This window comes from Rhinichthys klamathensis, unplaced genomic scaffold, assembly GCF_029890125.1.
Source record: "Rhinichthys klamathensis goyatoka isolate OS25496 unplaced genomic scaffold, OSU_Roscu_1.1 h1tg000186l_1, whole genome shotgun sequence".
Taxonomy (NCBI): domain Eukaryota; kingdom Metazoa; phylum Chordata; class Actinopteri; order Cypriniformes; family Leuciscidae; genus Rhinichthys; species Rhinichthys klamathensis.
In genome coordinates this window covers 2,050,913-2,070,454 of record NW_026606714.1, presented here as the reverse complement: position 1 = coordinate 2,070,454, position 19,542 = coordinate 2,050,913, and the positions used below count along the sequence as shown (strand labels likewise).

Sequence of the window (19,542 nt, the reverse complement as noted above, 5' to 3'; positions counted from 1 at the left end):
TAACCAGTGTTTTTCATCGTTGGCTTACAGCTGAAGAGGTTGATTCTTTTGATGAGTTGTGTGATATTATAATATTGGAACAGCTTAAGAACACATTGCCTGATCGCATAGCTACTTATATTAGCGAACATCACGTGAAAACAGCAGCAGATGCTGCTGTTCTTGCTGATAATTTTTCTCTCATACACAAGACTCCAGCTCGTGATTTTTGTCCGCGTCCTAACATTAATTACAAAGAACGTCGCTATAGTCGTGGTAATACGGACACATCTGTGTTTTCAAATTCAAGTGCACGTGGTAAACCATCAGATTTCGATATTAAAACCGACTGTAATTACTGTTTTGGGAAAAATCATTGGAAAAAAAATTGCCCGGTGTTATTGGAGCGAAATCGGGGGAAGGTTGATGGAGGAAAAATTGGTCTCTGTACCTCATCTGTTCCCGGTGTGCGCTCAGGGAGTAAATATAAGAAAATTCCAGAAAAGACATTGGATCGTGCACAATGTACTGTGTCAGTTGATAAAGGTAATGTACAGAGTGATGAGTTTGAATTTTCTGCATCTATGATAACGGATTATGCACCGTTTGTTACGGAGGGTTTTGTGGCATTGGTTGGAGACGCACGTCGCGTTCCAGTGAAAATTCTGCGTGATACGGGTGCATCAGAGAGTTTCATTTGTCAATCTGTCTTGCCTTTCTCGTCTGAATCTGATACAGGAAATTGTGTTTTAATACGGGGAATTGGTCTCCAGTCATTTCCAGTGCCGCTGCACAAAATTCAATTGTTTTCTGGTTTTGTGAATGGGGATGTAACCATTGCGGTGCGTCCTTCTTTACCTATAGAGGGAGTTGATCTGATTGTGGGTAATAATTTTGCTCATGATCGTGTTTTTCCTGATCAGGTCTCACCACCTCCAGTGGTTAAGATTGGAGCTTCTTTATTGGATGAGTCAGATAGTTGTCAAAAAGATTTTCCAGATGTTTTTACAGCGTGCGCTGTGACGCGCGCTATGGCGAATAAGCAGGATGTAAACTCGTCTGATGTATCCAAGCACACGTCTGCTCAGGTATTTATTCCGCAGTTACCAGTACCTTTGTCTCGTTTTGACATTGCTGAGGCTCAAAAGAGTGATCCAAGCTTAAAGAAATACTTTGAGTTGGCTGTAGATGACAATTTAGATCGCTGTTATTTTGTGAAGGATGGTTTGTTGCTAAGAAGGTGGTCACCTACTGTGGGAAATGATGTGAGAGATCAAATTTTGCAGGTGGTGATGCCTGAAAAGTTTCGTGATGTGGCACTAAAAACAGCTCATGGGGAAACAGCGGGTCATTTTGGGGTAAGGAAAACATATAATCAACTGTTACAACATTGCTACTGGCCACGGATAAAGAAGGATGTTTCACGGTTTGTTCAAACTTGTCATGTCTGTCAGGTGGCAGGTAAGCAAAATGCTGTCATTAAGCCTGCGCCTTTACAGCCTATTCCATCTGTTGGTAAGCCTTTCGAGCATGTGATCATTGATTGTGTGGGCCCCTTACCCCAGTCAAAATCAGGCTGTGTTTATTTGTTTACCATCATGTGCCAAACGACTCGCTATCCTGCTGCGTATGCTCTGAGGACCATTACGACAAGGTCTGTGGTGAAGTCATTGTCGCAGTTTATTTCAATATTTGGACTTCCTAGAGTCATTCAAAGTGATCGTGGTTCAAATTTTACATCAAAAACGTTCGCAGCAGCCTTGAAACAGCTGCGTATCCAGCATAACTTGAGTAGCGCGTACCATGCGCAAAGTCAGGGGGTTTTGGAGCGATTCCACGCCACTCTTAAGTCTCTTTTGCGTGCATATTGCATAGAGATGAAACGGGAGTGGGAGGATGGATTACCATGGCTTTTGTTGGCGGCTAGAGCTGTTGTGCAAGAAAGCACAGGTTTTAGTCCCAATGAACTGGTATTTGGTCACAAGGTTCGTACCCCATTGTCTGTGTTGTCAAGTGATCTGGATTCAGATGAACCACCCAAGAGTTTGTCCACTTATGTGTATGGTTTCCGCCGCAGGTTACTTTTGGCATGTAAAATGGCAACCGAAAATTTGACTGATGCCCAAAGAAAAATGAAGCAAAATTATGACCGTAAAGCAGAAGCTCGTGTCTTTAGTCCAGGGGATCAGGTTGTGGCATTGTTGCCTATACCTGGTTCTCCTTTTGGGGCAAAGTATTCAGGGCCTTACAGTGTGGTTCGTCAAGTGTCAGAGACTAATTATGTGGTTGCTACGCCTGACCGTAGGCGGGCGACACAGTTATGTCATATCAATTTACTTAAGCCATATTATGTATCGTCACGGTCACCTAGTTGTAAGGGTGAATCGTCTGTCTTGGTTGTGGCAAGCACGTCGGTAGCCTCTCCAGAGTTAGAGGATGATGTGCAGGGCCCTGACGATTCCATGCTGCATGCTCGTCTAAATAATTCAGAGACGTTGGGCAAGTTAGAGGGAGTTTTAGATCATTTGGATTTGCAACAGCGGGAAGAATTGAAAGCTTTAATTTTTGAATTTCCATGTCTGTTTTCAGATACTCCGACCTGCACAACTTTAATCGAGCATGACATAGAAGTCGGTGATGCAAAGCCAATACGTCAGAGGTTTTACCGCACTGGTCCTGATAAGCGTAAAAGTCTGGATGATAGTGTCCAATATCTTTTGGAAAATGGTCTTGCCGTACAGTCATACTCTAGCTGGGCTTCGCCCTGTTTGTTAGTCAAAAAACCTGATCATACGTACAGATTTTGTACGGATTACAGAAAAGTGAATAGTGTAACAAAACCAGACTCGTATCCACTGCCTAGGATAGAAGATTGTGTTGATCAAGTCGGTGCGGCTCGTTATGTGAGCAAATTTGACTTGCTTAAAGGTTATTACCAGGTTCCTCTTACTCCTAGGGCACAAGAGATCTCTGCTTTTATTACGCCGTCGGGTCTCTACTCTTATACGAGAATGGCTTTTGGGTTGCGCAACGCCCCTTCTAGTTTCCAGCGGCTCATGAATCGAGTCGTTGTGGGACTGGAGGGGTGCGCTGTGTATATTGATGATGTGGTCTGTTATTCAGACACTTGGACGATCCACCTGGCTCGCATACGTTCATTATTTGAACGTTTTGCGGCTGCAAATCTCACTGTTAACTTAGCAAAGTGTGAGTTTGCTCAGGCTACAGTGGTGTATCTGGGAAAGGTGGTCGGACAAGGGAACGTTCGGCCTGTGAGAGCGAAAGTCCTGGCCATTGACAAATTCCCACGTCCTGTCACTAAGAAAGAATTGATGCGCTTCCTTGGTATGATAGGTTATTACAGGAATTTTTGCTGTAATTTTTCATCTGTCGTTGCCCCACTAACTAACCTGTTGAAGGGTTCAGTTAAATTCAATTGGACTGCTGATTGCCAGCACGCATTCGAAAACGCCAAGTCTCTCCTGAGTTCTGCACCTGTCTTGGCTGCTCCTAGGTTGGAGGAGCCCTTCCAGCTGCAAGTAGATGCCAGCCAGGTAGGGGCAGGTGCCGTTCTCCTTCAAAAGGATGAAAATGGGATAGATAGACCAGTTTCCTATTTTTCTCGGAAATTTAACTGTCACCAATTTAACTATTCAACCATCGAAAAAGAGGCCCTGGCCCTTATTTGGGCACTCCAACATTTTGATGTGTATGTTGGTGGTGGGTTACACCCTGTGGTGGTCTTTTCTGATCACAATCCTCTGACTTTCCTCTCTTCTCTTCAAAATACTAACCAGCGCCTTATGCGCTGGGCTCTTTTTCTACAGCCTTATAATCTATCTATTAGACACATCAAGGGGTCTGAGAATGTCATGGCTGATGCTTTGTCACGGGCTCTTGATGACTGTTAAGGGGTGCCTATCTTTTCTCCAGTCTCTGGTTCTTCTCTCTTGCCTCCGGTCTTTCCATTCTTAAATTGCTATCCAGGCGCCAGGATTTGCTGGGTGGGAAGGTAGGGGGGGGGGATTATGGGAGGTGAGTATGGGTTAATTTTTTGTAGTGGCTGTTGTATTAAAGGGGTGGATGAATGGGGTCGAGAGTTTGGTTTAATCTAACCTTAGTCTTTCGGGATACTGGTTAAAAAGGGTAATGGGTTTAGACATTTTATTGTTTTTTTGGGTATAGTTTTTGTTTTTAGTATTGTTTATGGGAAATGGTAATGAGTAGAATGTAGTTTTACAGAGTCCCACATGGGTCTCTGTTTTGTGGGGGGAGTGATGTCACGCCCGGCTTTGCCGTGTTGGGTGTGCTCACTCCACCATGGATAGTATTATGTTTGGGCCGTTTCTCTCCTCCCAGTCTGAAGGGGGAGCTGTTTGTTTTAGGTCCATCCGACAACAGCTGATTGGAGGGACTATTTAAAAACATCTCCTGTCGGTTGTTTGGTCTGCTCTGTGCTGCGCGGCTCGGCATTGCTCGGGTCTCCATGCTGGTGGCAGCAGCATCATCCCACTTCTTTTTGCTTTGTATGCATTACACATAGTCTACACTTTACTGATCTGCAACACACTTTTTGATTAGTTTCATTTCGTTTCTCATTTACTGACTTGTTACATTTATTGATTTAAATTATGATTTCATCGTATAATTTAATGTTTAATAAATTATGTTTGCTTTAACTTAACAAACGGTGTGGTCTCCCCTATGTCATTGCTACTGTGAGCCAGGTAGTCGTGACACTCGGCACTCCACTAACTCGTGCCCGTAGCAAGACACCTGTCAAGTTTGAAATCCATCGGACTAACGGTTCAAGAGATATTCGATTAACAGACAGACAGTTTTCCAGTTTAACAGATCTTCTTACTCCTATGCCACCTTCCAGATTTAGATCTGCAGACAAGGCTCTATTATCCATCCCCCACTCTCATTTAAAAACTAAGGGAAATATATGGAATTATTTTTGTGCCGATAAAAATGAACGTAACTTTTCAAGAAATCAATGAAAATATAAATTGAAACTGAATAAAATATCTTTGAAACTGAAAAAGAATGAATCGCAGGCAATTTTTTTTTACTTTGTTTTTAACGCACTGCATGTTTTGCTAACTATTCCTCATATTTCTTTTACTGATCTAAACTTACAAATGCGCTTCAAGAGTTTTCATTTACGCTTCTGAAGTTTTCGTTTACGCTCCCTGAGTTTTCGTTCGCTGTTCTGACACAATTCTCTCGTGGGGGCGGGGCTAGTAGCAGTGTGTTCTCATTGGTTACTGAGTTTTTGATTGACAGCTTTCTTGACCTGGAAGTGAAGACGTCAGTGTTGTGTTTACATGTGTGGATCTATTTTTTACAGTCTATGGTGTGGATGTGAGCGTCTGTAAGCGCAGCTTTCTGTTTCATTTAGGTGATATTAAGTTTATATCTGTATTTATTTACTGCTACACTATATTGTTGAGATGATTTCTTATAGAAGGAATAGTACAGACAAATGATATAATTTGTCATCGTCGATATCAGAATACTGGATAGCCTACTCGTGGTAAGTCAGATTATTTATTTTTTTATTATTAATTAATACTAAACTAATACTATTTATAATACAGTACTTGCTTTTTCAGGTGGAGAGGCATATTAGAGCTCAGTGAGAGCCCATAACATTATACAGCAGTGTCGTCTTGATTTAATTGGTAAGTTAGCCCAATCATTACATGACTTATCTAACGTTACATACGGTTACATTACAGTCTTCGATTAGATCATATTTCCCCCTGCCACCCCAAACAACATTGGGCTAGAGTACTGTACAGTATCTGTACTGTAGCCTACAGTACAAAAAGTACTGTATCAGACAATGACCGATGCCATTGGACCAGAGCGCTGTCAATCACTGCCCGATTCAACTTTGGCAATGTAAAGCCAATTCCTGATTAATTTGCGATGCAGAGTTTTTAAAAGAGGAGAGACAGGACTTGACCACATTCCATGTCTCTATTCATAATATGTAAACACTCAATTATTTTGAAGTATCACCCTAGGCGCAATATTTATTCTGCAAAATGCAACAAAATGCTTTTTCTGTGTCCATATTTGAGCAATAATAATGCAAAAAAGAAAAATGTTGCATTTTCAATAATCTTTAATAATAAATATATGTCCAAATGCAAACCCTAATACATGCAAGTAATTATGACTGAAAACATCCAGCAACTAGGGAATACACAGCCATGGATAAATGTTTATAGGGCTATACAGCCATCTACTGGTTACACAACAGTATTACAGATGATAAATGGTGCATGACTCGGAGGTAAACATTTAGTACTGTAAAATCCCTTAAAACATTTATATAATTTGTTTGAAATAATTAATTTAAGTCTGCAACTTGTTACTGCATGTGGGAGTTCAAAGCAGTTTGTATTGTTAGATTATAATACATTTCCTTTCTCATTTTCCAGGGAGTTGAGCAACTTTTCCATAAACAAAATTCTGATGCTGACAGAGGATGGAGTGATAATACCAGAGATCAACTGTCTCCATCAGACAATAATGTTGCTTTGTTCAGACATATCACCTTTGAATGACTGGGATCCTGATCTTCAGACACCTGATGTATTTTATTTTAATATTATAAAATAGCAAATATTTTAATTTCTTTGGAGCTCTAGATTAAAACAAACACAGTTTACAAGTACACAAGAGGTTGCAGTGTATTCTTATTAGTCTATGCTGATCATGGATTAGCATACCAACAGCATATGAATGGGATAGTTCACCCAAAAATAATATTCTCACTTATTTTACTCACCCTCATGCTGTCCCAGATGCATTTTACTTTCTTTCAACAGATAAATACGAATTAAGATTTTAAGGAAAGTAATCCATCTCTGCGAGTCCTAAAGATGCTTTAAAAACCACACACAGTGACCGTGATGTCCATGCGACCTCAGTGGATGAATCAATGCCTTCTGGAGTGAAACAATAGGATAAGAAAAATACTAATAATGTAAACCGTATTAAAAATCACTTCCGACCAACTGTCATACATGGGTTACAATCCACTTGTCTTTTATATGGACTCACAGAGATGGATTATTTCCTTAAAAATCTTTGTAATTATGCATTTTGTATGTATATTATGAGAATACTGTGCATTACATGTATAGTATGCAGTTAATGTTTTGTGAATTCTGGTCTTTTCTGTCACAACATAATCGCATCCAAGACTTTCACTTTGATACTTGTGTATATGCTGTAGTGACAATAAAGAATGTAAATTTATTTGATTTTTTATTTAAATTCATTTAACTGATTTTATAAGTCATAATTGAACCTGTTGATGATTGTTCAAATATATTTACCATTTTAAATATTAGAAGATAATATTAACTAAATGAAATAAATAAAATTATCAGCATGATTAAAAAAATGGCAACAAAAATATTCTTTGTGTGAAATATGTAATGAAATGCCCTTTGAGGTCTGTATCATCTGACAGCATGCAAGCCACGATTGTAATTTTCATAGTTTAAATTCCTCTTATTTAAGTGATCATACATTTTGATGGTGTAAATGCATATGGTAACAATGAGAAATTTGATGGCCATGGTTGCCAACCTTGATTACCTGGTTGAAGTGAAACTTTCTTGACGGCTGAATAAATCACAGACGTATACTAGTAGGCTATTCTCTTGCACAACCTAATCAGAGCCTAACATGCAAAAAAATCATCAGGAATAAACAAATATTCTGCTAAAACATTGGACACAATATTTTAAGTAGGCATATACAGTAGGCCTACTTTGATGTACAATTACACCTGAATAGACTGAAGAGATCTCTTGCGCTCCTAAAATTTTCTGTTGACAAAGTAGTAGCAGCAGCAGGTAAATACAGATAAAATTCAAAAACAAACATAACTTAATATCACTAAAATTAAATAGAAAGATGCGCTTACAGACGCTCACATCCACACAAGTAAACGCAACACTGGCGTCTTCACTTCCAGGTCAAGAAGCTGTCAATCAAAAACTCAGTAGCCAATGAGAACACACTGCTACTAGCCCCGCCCCCACGAGAGAATTGTGTCAGAACAGCGAACGAAAACTCAGGGAGCGTAAACGAAACCTTCAGAAGCGTAAATGAAAACTCTTGAAGCGCATTTGTAAGTTAAGATCAGTAAAAGAAATATGAGGAATAGTTAGCAAAACATGCAGTGTATTAAAAACAAAGTAAAAAAATTGCTTGCGATTCATTCTTTTTCAGTTTCAAAGATATTTTATTCAATTTCAATTTTTATTTTCATTAGTTTCTTGAAAAGTTACGTTCATTATTATCGGCACAAAAATGATTCCATAGAAATAGAGCTTTTTCAGTTGCTGCCCCCCGCCTATGGAATCAATTGCCTCTGGAGATCCGCCTTGCACCTTCCATTTACATTTTTAAATCAAAATTGAAAACATATCTATTTTCCCTGGCGTTTTGATACTTACCTAATATCCTGTTTTAATTGTTTGTTTTGTTTTTATGTTTCTGTGTTTATTTATTTATTTTTATTTTTTATTCATAACTATTTCTACCAACAACGCGAACAAAGCAATTTAATAACACTGAAGTCCTCTTAACTCGTTTTCGCCGTTTGAAACAAGACCCAACGAGTGCGGTTTAAGTTACCCAGATGCGTAGACAGATATATTGCCATAGATGATGGTGTCTAAAATTCCACTCTTTTTTCAGTTAAATAAGTGTATGTCTTGCATGTAATAAGTGTAGGCCTATGTCTTGCATGTTGTTGTTAGTGCACTTCTTATTGTTGGAATATTCATTGTGAAAATAATCGGTCATACCTATTATTTTTTACATTCTATTTAGCAATGCCCGGTTAAAAATGTTGCAAAATTATAATTACAAAGCTATAACTCTGCACACTCTAAAACGTCTCTAAACTAACACTCTAAACTAACTAAAAACGTCTGTGTGATATGACAAGTAAACCAACACCATCTATATGTAGAACGAAATTAAGTTTAGCACTAGATCTCTCTTTAGATCAGCAGAGCTTTAGTCTGGTTCATATGTCAGAGAAAATTTTGCTTGCTTTTTTTAACCCATAAGAACCCGGACCAATTTCCCCTTATAGGAAAATTATGGGGCATATAAAACAGACTAAATGGACCACTTAAACCATGTTTCTGCTGTTGTTTTTTAAATACAACCACTCCTTGTCAAAGATCTGTAATGTTACATAATATATGTCACATTGGGCGTTTATGATAATTCTTTTATGTTACATATATGTCACATTGGGCTTTTATTTCTCATTTGTAAAAAAAAAACCATTTTGTCAGTTTTCTTGCTAAATAACTTTTTTTTCTGTTTATATTCTTTTCCACAACATTTTCAAAATTATTACTTTTCTGGGAAGATAAATAAAAAAAAATAAAAAAAATTCAGAAGTAATAGTTTTTGCATTTTATTTGCTTTGCCACATATTTCAAAACCACATAACTGTGACCATAACTGTGACCTTTTCAGGTATATGGTTTAACCAGAAATACATTTTTTGATTATTTTTTCACAACTCGAAAATGTGCAAACTGAATAAAAATAAATATGGTGTTTTATACCATATGTTGCATACCTGTTTTAGTTACAGGTAAGCAAAATATTTTCAAAATACATTTCACTAAAGGGTAAACCCTAAACCAACTTTTTTTAGTTAATGATAAGACTGGTGCTTTGTTATTGCTGTTCATTTAATTTTTTGGACATTTGGGTATAAAGTGTTTTAATTCTACAATATATGGTGTAAAAACGTCTGAGTACTGCCCTCTTCAGGTTGAACGGTGGCTACTGCAGTTGAATTTTCCTATTGGAAGTTGTGGTGCCCTGTGATGTAAGCAGGCACAAGCTAACCACACCCCTGCCCACAGAGAGACCTGTTTCAGGTGCACACATATGTCACCACAACATTTTCAAAACTTGTTTTATATCAATTTGTACAAGACATGTTTTAAAATCAGGTCCAGTGTAATCTAGGATATGTTATTAAAACATTAGAATTGTTGCATGGGTTGAAACATACCTTTAATAACAAAAACAAGTGTTTTTAAAAATTGCTGACACTGCAACCATAGACAGTATAAGAAGTGGACAGAGCCATCTCATTGGAGCTCAGTTGAGACAGTTTTTAAGCCCATTTTTAACGATTTTTGAGCACTTCCGTTCCTGACGCGCAGACTCAAACCGACTCAAACTAAGCTTGATGACGTGAGCAACCTGTCTGACAGACGTTAATCTTCTAGTAGCTGTGCGTGAAAATTGCCAACGTTAATCTTGCAGAGACGGGGAACTTGAGCAAAGAGTTCTTTGGCGTGAGTGAGCAGCAATAAGTATTCCGTTGCTTTTATGGACTCATTATCTATGGGCTTCTCCCTTGACGGGACGTCCCCCCGATTGCCTGCGAGCTTCTCCTCCTGTCTGTACGGTTATTTCTGTACAGCGCGACAGAGAGTCGAGTGGTTATGACGCAATCGTTAGCCTATTTTTACAAAATCTGTTTCTACGGGGCCATAATAATTATGGAGCCCTTTATACATTGTCGTGTTCAGGGCTGCCAACTCTCACGCATTGGCCGTGAGACACGCATTTGATTGGTTTCACACGCTCACACGCCACACTCCCGATTTCTCACGCTGAAGTGTCAACCCGGTCGGTCAAATGCCTGAAAGATGAGTTTATCTATAGAACTACCTGTTGAGCCACTCGTGATCGACTAATTATACCGCAACATAGTTAAAATCTCCCGTAATCTAGAGCGAGCGCGCACGCGAGACAGAGATTGTGCTCGCAACTTTGCGTGTGCAGAGACGCCCCCCGTTGGACAATGCCATCTCCCCCCCCCCCCCCCCCTTTTTTTAAACCCGAAATTGAAAAGTAGCTTTTTGTATTTATTTATATTATTGAATGTGCTTATATATTTAATTTGTAAAATGTTCAGACTTTGTCTTATCACACATTCCTCTAAACCTCAAATACATACATTTATAACTATATGATTATGAACCATGCACACATAGGTCCTAAATCAGCATAGCCAGAGGTGTATAGTCCAGGGGTCAGAAAGTAGAAGTCCTGTCATATGTTTATTCCACCACCCAAGGGCGCAGATGGCACTGGGGACGGGGGGGACATGACCCCCCCAGATTTATAGTGACCCGATCCGTCCCCCCCTCACTATCCCTACAAAAGGTGACAAAAATCGGTAAAACAGAGGATTAACCAATGTTTTCGCTATATGTACATTAGCCAAAGTAGAGTGTCCCGGCCCGCCGCTGCTTCAGAATCGGGTCGGGACAGGCGCAGGCTGATCTACACCGGTCACCATTACTTTGTCCACGTTCTCACTACACACTGTTCTGTTGTCAATAAACACACGATGCCTTCATGCCACCGACGTTTACACTCTCTCTCTCTCTGTGTGTGTGCTACGACTCCTCCTGAGTGACGTCGCCAGGGTCCTATGAGGAGCTAGTAGCTACCTTAATCGTGCCTGTAGGAGCGGACCGGTAACCATAGTGATCATATACCATCTATGACTGAGCTGAGTCGGTGATTTTCTGAACTGAACAAAATCGACTGTATAGATGCCACATAAAGACAATGAAGAGACAAAAACAAAAACAATCACCTCGTTTTTTCAAAAAACAAACAATGTAAGTATCCTATGCCTGTTGACTTTCCCAGATGTGGCAGATTAGATTTGTTAAGGGGAACAGCTAGTCTGACAATAAGGCTTTTGCACTTAGTAAACAGCAAAATGTGGAGACCATAACTATGCATTTAGGTGAGTGGACAGAGACAAATAATGAATGAACACAAAAAGAATGGTTGGATAAATCAAACAATTTATCGTCGTCAGGAAATAATGTTTTATTTTATCATTTAACCCATTGTACTGTATAAATTGATGAGGTATGTTCACTGTCGTGTAAACCACTATAAGTAAAATTGTGTGGTGCAAGGTTTATGCAAACAACAAATAAAGGCCTACATAAACTTTTGACATCCTCTTATAGCAGGAAATCATGTTTTTTTTATTGTACGGAGCAACGGAGGATATAGATTCTTAAATTATGGGCTATGAAAAACATTTCTTAATATGTCATACATCATTTGAAAGATATTTCTAATCTATAAATTGCAATAAAATTGTAATTAACACTTAAATTTTTTTTTTTTTAGTTATTCTTAGATATTTTTGAAATAGTAGTTTTAGCCATTAATTCTCAGGAATATGTTGTATTTCACATTGATATTCACATTCTATAGAGGTATAGAGGGTTAACTGAAATTATAAGATTTAAAATGTTGTCCTCCTGGCCTGCAGGCGATGTCTGATGACAGTAAAGCAGGCCCTAGTCAGTCAAGTGAGGATCTGCAGGAGGGCAGCCACAGTAGAAAATATGTTGTTGTTATTTTATTTTTATTTTTTGCACATAGGTTCTTTGCTTTTTTGTTCATAATGATAGACTTTGTATGCTGAGATAAGCAAATGTTTAAATAAAACATACTTTGCTGAATACATGAAGATTTGGTGGGTGATTGGCATACTATCAGGCCTTTGTTTACCTTTGTTCATTGTTGTTTATCCATGATTTCAAACAAGAATCCCCCAATGGCTTTTTAGTGCAAATCATTAGCCCAAATTACATAAAGAAACTACTGCACTAGTTTAAGCCAAAATTAGGCAAAATAACGAATTGAGTTTAAATCATTTGCTGACAGCTTGGTCCCCCCCAGTTAAAAAATCCTATCTGCGCCACTGCCACCACCCATGAACTTAGTCAGCTGATTTCTATCTCCTGGCTGAAAAACTGATAATAAAACTGTTAAACTGCTAACTGCTAATGTGATTGGAACAAAATACTGATGAGGACTTTTACTTTCTGAACCTGGACTTTACACCTCTGAGCATAGCACATCTTTCCTGCCTGAATAAACTGTCAGCGCATCCAGATGCTTCCACTTTGCCTGATCATCAACATTATTAATCTGTGAGCTTGAATCGTGATCATGCATCTGACCAAGGAATACGTTGATTTTAAAATGACATCTGTGAGAGGACACTGAAATAGTGATCATCACTTATTAGATGCAGTGTTTCATGTTTACTTGTGTCCTATCAGACACCTCAATGAGAAAGCATCTTTTTTTATGATCTCGCAGTGGTCAAAAACCGCAATTACCACATATAGGCTACGTTTTATGATGCACCGGTGTGGTCATAAACCACTTTTAAAGAAATCACATGATAGAGGGTGTACATGTTTCAGTGACACAGCAAGCACATTTTCATGCTGATCCCGACGACTCTGCCTTTGATCACTCATAGGCTAAATCAGATTTAGCAAATACATTTAAATGAATATTTAGGGATTACCATTAATATACCCTCGTACTATTTCCAAAGCAGATGAAAGTGAGTTTTACTTATGACTCACGCAGTCTTGTCTTTAATTAAAATGAATTCACATTACCTCTCACGCATAGGCGTGTAATTTGCAGGTGGGACATGTTCCCACCACTTTTTGCCAGGGTTGATATTGTCCCCACTACTTTTTAAAAAATCTCGCGGCACGGATGTACCAATACAAATAAATAAATAATCTCCAGGAAACTAGCAGAGCATTCATTTCGTTCGTTTGTTAAATAAGATGCGATCTAGCGTTAAAATGTGTTTTTTTTTTTTAAATCAAGTGATCAAAGTGCTCGACAAATTAAACCCAATGTACTATTTACAGCGTGATGTTATTGTATATCTGATTTAGCAAAAACTTTTACAAAGGTTAGACCATGAAACTAAGCCAAATTGATCATGTTCTTGATAAACCTGATTTTAATTTGATCTGTGCTTAAAGAAGTAAAAACAGTCAAAAATAAGTAATTTTATAATTTATTTTCTTTTAAGTACAAACCATTTTCATAAATATTTCCCTTGGGACCTGTAACCAAATGAGCAAATAATTGCTTTTAATTTTAAAAATATGCAGATAAACACTCATTTACATAAATACAGACATTTACATATTTTCTGTGCTGCCATTTTATTTGTTTCATGTACAGTTTATTCAGTTAATGTATGACGTAAAATAACTGCAAATCAAACGGTCAAATGTCATTTATAAAACAACATGTTTTTGTAACAAAGTAGACCCAGACATAAATAAAAAATGAACCCAAAAAACACCTAAAATCATATTTAGGAGAGTTTTCATTGCAAATGACATGATTTTCAACAAAATCATTTTTTTCCTATTATGATTTTCATGAAATGCACAGGAAAGAGGGACAAATCTGAATAAATATAAAAAATATAACAGTGTATAGCTGGCTACAATAAACCACCTGACATCAAATGTGGTATTTTTGCAGTGGTACAGTGATATGCATATGTAAACATTTTCATTTTTCTCTTTAGGGATATATTTGAATAGTGCCTGTAAAAACGAATAATCAATAAATAGTTAAATAAAGATATCAACAGAATCTGGCCCGTCTCTTGATGCTATTAAGTTCATAATTTCATTGTGCTCCACAACTGTAACCTTGTTAAGGCCTTTAATAGGTTTTGAGAAAACACAATGATTCACAACGCACAGCGTTGTTTTAATGCTCCCCCCCCCCCCCCCCCCAGGTTGTACTCTTCTTACTAGACTAGGAGTAGTAGAGTTTGTTCAAACTCTGAGAACATCATAAATGTGTCCGCTTAACTTATTCTTCTATTACAAATCGCACAGAGTGGTTGTGGCTAATCATGGTCTGTTCACTACCTTTTGCCAATCTCATTTTGTCTGAGGAACTGAATGTTGTTCACACTGTCGGCTAGCTCAGGATACTGTTCTACTGACAGCACATAGTATCCATCGTAGCCTTGCACCCGTCCGTTGCTGAGAAGCTGCCTCTTCTCTCCCTCGGTCCATAGTCGGGATCCTTCCTCTCCGTTTCGTACCCGCTGCTGCTCACGTGCCCATGTGACGGCGAGGGCCCTCTGTCGGGCCATCTCTAAAACACGCACTCGTTCCTCATCTAGAGATGCCCCGTAGCGCACGTGCAGGGAGAGAGCCCCTTTCTGAAACTCTACATCTGCGAACCGCCGGGTGCGGCCCCCTAATACAGCTGTGGACTGTGACACGGTTACGTTCACTGCATTCTCAAGTTCTTTCCGTCCGCTAGTCAGCCGCAGCGCTGCCAGGTCTGCTTCAGGAGAATTCATTTTAACAAAGAAGTGCATGTCTCTGCCATCCACAATAAAGTGCAAGTCTTTCAAGTAAAAGGCGCCATTGAGGATGTTGGCAACCTTGACGCAATCCTCATTAGCCAGGCTTAGTGCACGAGTTATCACAATGCCCTTGTAAAGGGCCAACATGATCCCACGACCTATCAATGAATCGCTTGAGGCAAACCACAGCCAGGGTTTATCAGCCCTTTGGCTATGGGTGAATTCAACCTGTGGCAGATCTCCAAATGTTAAAAATGCTTCAGCTTGTCGGATGACATGCTGTTGGACTGCAAAGCTGGCCTACAAAAGAAGATGATAAACATTTTAGAGAAACGTGTGGCTCTAGTTCCATTCCAAAAATGTTTTTGTTGTTTTTATTATTATAAAATATTCATAAATTATTATTAATTTAACAAATTCCACCATTATTTTAACATATAATGGTACAAAAAAAAAACCTATTAATAATACAAATAGCTAAAACTATTATGTGAAGATATCCATCTAAAACAAACTTACTGTCAGGTCATCCCACACTTGACTTTTGGCCAGTTCGTATGAGGCTTGTGTCATCTCAGAAATGGGGATGGGGAAACCAGGAATACTGTTGTGGAGATGGAACCCAAATGTGACCAGCCAGCTGTTTACATCTGTAGAAAAATATCAATGAATAAATTTAAAATCTAGTTAAAATTTACAATGGGGGGGAAATGTGCAATATATAGCAGATATATTACTTGCAGAAGTTATTTTAAGGTGTGGATACAGTAGATGCAGTGAATCCATGCCATACCTGTTAAGTAGTCTCTAACTTTCTGCACTTTACTTATTGGGTTGTTGTTTCGGAACATGTAGAGATTGAAAGGTCCCGGGTTCTTGCTGATTTTCTCCCACAGCATGAAGTCAGGTGAAGTCCAGCGACCCGACATGATGTCATAATCCCTCACTCCGAAATGAAGCAGTTTTGTTAGAGGGTCATAAAGTCCTCCATGAAACCCAATCACCAGCTGCATGTCAGGATTGGAGTCTGAGTAGACCTCGCCGTAGGCCGTATAATGAACCTGCTTGAGGAGGATGCCATCACTGCCAAAGACAGCCAGTGGTGATCCTATGTTATCACAGGCTATGTAGAACTCTGCTCCATTGCTGATCTCCATTGCAAACAAGTGTCCTTGCAGGTCATAGTATAAAGAGGTAATCTGTGAGCTTGAATGGTTGTAGACATGTGTTATCCTGCTAGGGTAGCTCAGATCAGCATAGAAGAACTGTAGATGCTGTCCCATGCTGGACTTTGTGGAGACTCTTCTTCCCAAACCATCGTAACGGTACTGGACAGACCACCCGGTGGATTTACTGTAGACACGTTCTAGGTGGCCATTGGAGTTGTATTGGAAGATCTCAGGACCTCTCTGGCGGAGAAACCCATCTTCGTCCAACTCGTACTGCAGGTCCCCAAGACGAGTTATGCGGTCTCGTAGGTCATATCGTAGAGGCATGATTCGTGCACTGTTTGCTGGACTCAGTAGGTGTATGTTCCCATTTAAGTCATAGCTGTAGCGCCATGTCATTTTTTCATTGAGGTACACAGTCTGCAGCTGCCCGTCCACATCATATTCATAGCTATACTTGGTGGCATTGGAGGACGGGCCAATCTTAATCTCCCGCTTGGTGACTCGGCTCATATCGTCATACTGGATTGTGATCCAGAAGAGCAGAGAACGGAAGAGTTCATACTGAATTTCTCGTACCCGACCGTGCCCATCAAAGTGTTTGGTGTAAGTCATGACAGAGGTGGAGATGATCTGGTTGATATCGTAATAGATGACACCAAACTTGCCGAACTGCTCCACCTTCCCTGAGATGTCATCATACTGATAGAGGTCAATGGGCAGTGGGGTCTCATTGATAACCCCCTGAACACTCGTCACACGCAAACTACTGTCGTAAGCGTAGTCGAAGCGAGCGTTTACCATCCCGTCCTCGCTGAAGCGGTAGATCTGCCGGTCTACCAGGGGGCCGAGCTGCCTGTATCTAATGGTGCATATAAAGCCCTCACGCTGCAGATTGACCGTCTTCAGCACACCTGCCGTCTCATCGTAGGTGAAGCTGACACGAGTGCTGTCGTACAGAACTTCCGAGAGTTTGTTGTGCCAGCGATACCGGTAAAGGACTCTCCGCCCCGTGCCCAGCTGTACCACTCTCAGGAGCCGCCCGTCCTCACTGTAGTCCACGGCGACAGAAGCATTACTCTCAGGCATATGGTAAAGGTTGCGGTAGTAAGACAGAGAGCGTATGGTCTCCATAGCGTAGCGTGCCACACTGGGCATAGTGACTGCAGAAAGGCCTCCCTGTGGGTCATATTCAAAGACGTACTGCCGCTGACTCGCCAGTATCAGGACCGTGGACTAGAACGAGAAGAAAACATACCTTGCATAAATCTAGATGAATCAACTAATTCTTAGGTTAATCTTCACACTAGTTGGATATAACTAGGATCCAAAATTAAAATCATTTACTGGCCTTCATATCAGTTTATACCCATGTTTTTTCTTTCCTTTTTGTGGAAAACCAAATTACATTTAGCCAAATATCAACTTCCACAAAAAAAAGTTAAAGGGACGAAAAGTTTCAAGCATGTCTTGTGCTCATCATATAATATATCTTGCAGGTCTACTTTTATTATAAGGATAAAATATAACCCCCCCCCATTTTTGGGTATATACTGTTCAAAAGTTTGGGCTTCGTAAGATTTGTATTTATTTTTAAAGACATGAATACTTTTATTCGCAAGAATGCATTAAAAATAAAAAGTGACAGTAAATTTATTTATAATGTAACAAAATGTTTCTATTTCAAATAAATGCTCAAAATGCTTTTGAACTTTCCATTCATCAAAGCATCCTGAAAAAAAATATTTCACAAAAAAGCAGCACAACTGTTTCGAAAACTGATATTAAAAATAAATGTTTCTGAGCACCAAATCAGCCTACCAGAATTTCTGAAGGATCATGTGACACTAAAGAGTGGAGTAATGGCTGCTGAAAATCCAGCTTGGTAACACTTTATAATAACTACACGCTAATAATCATTAGTTAAGCATGAGTAAACAGTTAATTCATCATTCATAAAGCATTAATAGACATTAATAAGCAGTTTATAAATACAGCTATAAATGTTTTCTTCTTGATTTACAAGCATATCTATAATTTATTTAATAATTGTATTTTCATCCTTTATTAATGATTAATTTATTATGTCTAAATGAATAATTGCATTTTTATAAACCAGTTATTTAAGAGTTTTCAGTGGTTCATAAGATTACTTAGAACGTGTATGTAAATGATTAATAAACTATTTAAATGTACATTCATACATCTTATTATTCAGACATATAGTGATGGTTACTTAGTGTGTTAATAAATGCTTTATTAACATGTATTTATGCTGTAATTCAGGGTTAATTCGGGTAGTTATAAAGCATTTAGTAGTGGTCAGTTAACTATGTTTGTGAGCTCATCTAAAGTGAGGACTATTCATGCCTTGTAAAGCATTTATAAAGGAGATTTAAAGGCTGTTAAATATTTCTATATTCTGTATCACTGTGTTGTGTTTGTTACATTTTACTGTTTAGAAGATTGATGCGCCTTCAAATTTTCTTTTATAAATGCTTTAAAGGCATGAATAGTCCTCACTTTAGATTAGCTCACAAAATAGTTAACTGACCACTACTAAATGCTTTATAACTACCTGTATTTACTACATTTACTTACACTTTCTAAGTGATCTTATGAATGACTGACAACTCTTGTTTGTAAATAATGCTATACTTCATTTAGAAATTATTAATTGATCATTAACAAAGTATGAAAATACAATTATTAAACGCATTATAGATATGCTTATAAATCAAGAAAAAAAGCGTTTATAGCTGTATTTACAAACTGCTTATTAATGTATATTAATGCTTTATAAAATGATGAATTAACTGTTTACTCATGCTTAACAAATGATTAATAACATGCAGTTATTATAAAGTGTTACCCAGACGATAAACACAAGGTTTAAATTACTTCAATATAAGTTGTTAATGAGAACATATCTCAATGTACATAACTGTTAAACTTCATCATATGTCTGCTAATATTCCAGATGTGTGTACTAAATGTTTAAACAAGAAAGGTACCGTATATCACTTTCTTTTTGGAATGTACAAAAATCCCAAACTTGTCCAAAACCAAAACTGGAAGGAGGTTATAAAATGTCTGTTAGATATATGTTTAACACTA

At 38.5% G+C, this 19,542-nt stretch overlaps 1 protein-coding gene and 1 long non-coding RNA gene across 6 annotated transcripts in view; one reads left to right on the top strand and one right to left on the bottom strand.

The window, feature by feature from the left end:
• Positions 1-5,347: 5,347 nt before the first annotated feature.
• On the top strand, positions 5,348-6,661 carry LOC130095196 (uncharacterized). Its single transcript, XR_008808058.1, has 2 exons — positions 5,348-5,666; positions 6,435-6,661. It is a non-coding gene; the product is annotated as an uncharacterized LOC130095196 (long non-coding RNA).
• A 7,993-nt stretch (positions 6,662-14,654) lies between these two features.
• si:dkey-237h12.3 (teneurin-3) overlaps positions 14,655-19,542 on the bottom strand; it is a 160,245-nt gene continuing 155,357 nt past the window's right edge. For all 5 annotated transcript variants that reach the window (XM_056261857.1, XM_056261860.1, XM_056261858.1 and 2 more), the window contains 3 exons: positions 16,050-17,661; positions 15,776-15,906; positions 14,655-15,556 (listed from right to left, as the gene is read on the bottom strand). In XM_056261857.1, coding sequence (XP_056117832.1) covers positions 14,804-15,556; positions 15,776-15,906; positions 16,050-17,661 — 2,496 coding nt within the window. In that variant the 3' untranslated portion in view covers positions 14,655-14,803. The remainder of the gene's footprint in view (positions 15,557-15,775; positions 15,907-16,049; positions 17,662-19,542) is intronic.